Source organism: Otolemur garnettii, unplaced genomic scaffold (assembly GCF_000181295.1).
Source record: "Otolemur garnettii isolate 467f Iridium unplaced genomic scaffold, OtoGar3 scaffold00020, whole genome shotgun sequence".
Lineage (NCBI taxonomy): Eukaryota > Metazoa > Chordata > Mammalia > Primates > Galagidae > Otolemur > Otolemur garnettii.
The window spans coordinates 3,704,081-3,706,079 of record NW_003852415.1 but is presented as its reverse complement, the minus strand read 5'-3'; the positions used below and the strand labels follow the sequence as shown (position 1 = coordinate 3,706,079).

At 39.9% G+C, this 1,999-nt stretch overlaps 1 protein-coding gene across 1 annotated transcript in view; it reads left to right on the top strand.

Annotated features, from left to right (window-relative positions):
- The window catches only part of LOC100952710 (coiled-coil domain-containing protein 14-like), a gene marked incomplete at its 3' end in the record, with an annotated part of 16,721 nt that extends 14,726 nt beyond the window's left edge, over nt 1–1,995 (top strand). Inside the window, exons 2-3 of the mRNA XM_012803448.2 lie at nt 88–216; nt 377–1,995. Coding sequence (XP_012658902.2) covers nt 88–216; nt 377–1,995 — 1,748 coding nt within the window. The remainder of the gene's footprint in view (nt 1–87; nt 217–376) is intronic.
- Nucleotides 1,996–1,999: the final 4 nt, after the last annotated feature.

Sequence of the window (1,999 nt, the reverse complement as noted above, 5' to 3'; positions counted from 1 at the left end):
ACATAAGAATCACTTATGTATTTGAAAAATTTTCAAAAAGCATGATCAACACCTAGGTTCAGAGGAGTGGTTACCTCTTATAAGAAGGTAGGAGAGGGGCCAAGAAGCCCCAAGAGCCCAAGGCGGTTGATTCTTATTATTGTGCAGCGAATCTTCCCTGGGTTTGGGCTTCTCTGAAACTGCGAGAGATGGTCAGGTCCGGATGTCGACCAGGCCAGCATTAATGATAGCCAAGATGTGGAAACAACCTAATACTTACAGATGAATGAAGATATGGTATTATGCCAACTAATAAATATAGAAAGAATGATGCAGTTAGAAGAACACCGTCTAACAATTATTCAGGGAAGAATCACCAATGGATGCTAAAACTACTAGGTGTTATCTTCAGGAGCACATGCTGGATCTACTAAATTAACAAATGGGAAGAAAGGGACCCATTTAAGAAAAATAACACATTTCAGTGCAGATTCTGGCCATTCCACCAATTCTGATTCAGCAAGTCAGACTGAAGCTGTACAAGGCCTTGATCGTTGTGCTTCTTTGCTACAGGACATTTTGAGAAATGAAGATTCAGGTTCAGAAATAGTGTACTCAGAAAATAGATCTAATCCTAGACCTTTAGAAGGCAAAAGATATGGATATAAAAAGAAAGGATTTGAGAAACATACTTTTCCTTTAGGAGCCCAGAAGGAAATGACATCTTCACGGAATAAGAAAAAGATACCTAATGAAACTTCTGCTGGAAGTGGAAAAGACATATCAGACTTACCACAAAACTGGTCATTACAAGATCATTATAGGATGTATTCACCCATGATATACCAAGCCCTCCATGACCACGTGCAGACTCAAATGTCACTGATGAAAAACTTTGCTTCAAAGAAGAACACCAGTGGAATTTCCCTTGTACCTGGCCATTCTGGGTCTGGGTCTGGTTCTGAATCTCAGGCAGCTTCAGATTCTAATTATGGCTCATATACCTCCCGCTCAGTCTGGTCACCTCAGCAACCATCCTGCCCTCAAGTGGTTCATTCTGAAGTTCAAACTGATGATGACAACCAGTTTTCATCACAAACTAAAACGGTTCCTGTGAACTCTGCTGATTGTCTAAGGAATTCATTTAATACCATTCCTGGAGTTCCTTGTAGCCTTCCCCAAACTGACACATCTGCTATTCCAACTTTTCAGCCCCTGGGCCTTGGTACCAGGATTCTACCACAGCAAGGAGTTCCTAAGGAAGCAGATCTGCTAAAATGTTTTCAAACATATATGTCTCTCTTTCAATCTCATGGGAAAGAAACTCATTCAAAAGGTCAGATGCACCGAAGCCCCATTCCATCACTGCCACCTGTTTGGGCCACTAATGAAGAAAAACGTGCCAAAGGACAAATTAGAGAGGCCACAAGTGAAGGGAAAGATTTAAACATAGGTGTGCGAGATGCAAACATAATCAAGGATGTACAGAAGGCAAAAAATGTGAACCAAACTGCTGAAAAAGTTAGAACTCTAAAGTATTTGTTGAGAGAACTCAAGGCCCTGGTAGCAGAACAAGAAGACTCAGAAGTTCATAGGTTGGTTACAGAAGTGGAGGCATGTGTATCTGTGCTTCCAGCAGTAAATGGAATTACAGATATCCAATTTGAAATAGCACTGGCCATGCAACCATTAAGAAGAGAAAATGCTCAGTTACGAAGGCAGTTGAGAAGTTTAAACCAGCAACTTAGAGAACAAGAAAAAACTCCTAAGGTGTCTGGTACCACGGAATGCAACCTTGAATTGTTCTCTCTTCAGTCATTGAACTTCTTCCTGCAAAATCAATTGCAGGAGACATTGAAGAGTCAGGAATTACTACAGAGTAAAAATGAAGAGCTCTTAAAAGTGATTGAAAATCAGAAGAATGAAAGCGTACAATTTAGTAATATGTTTAAAGACAAAGAGCAAACGATAGTTGAAAATAAACAGCAATTTGACATTGAGATGACAAAAATAAAAATTG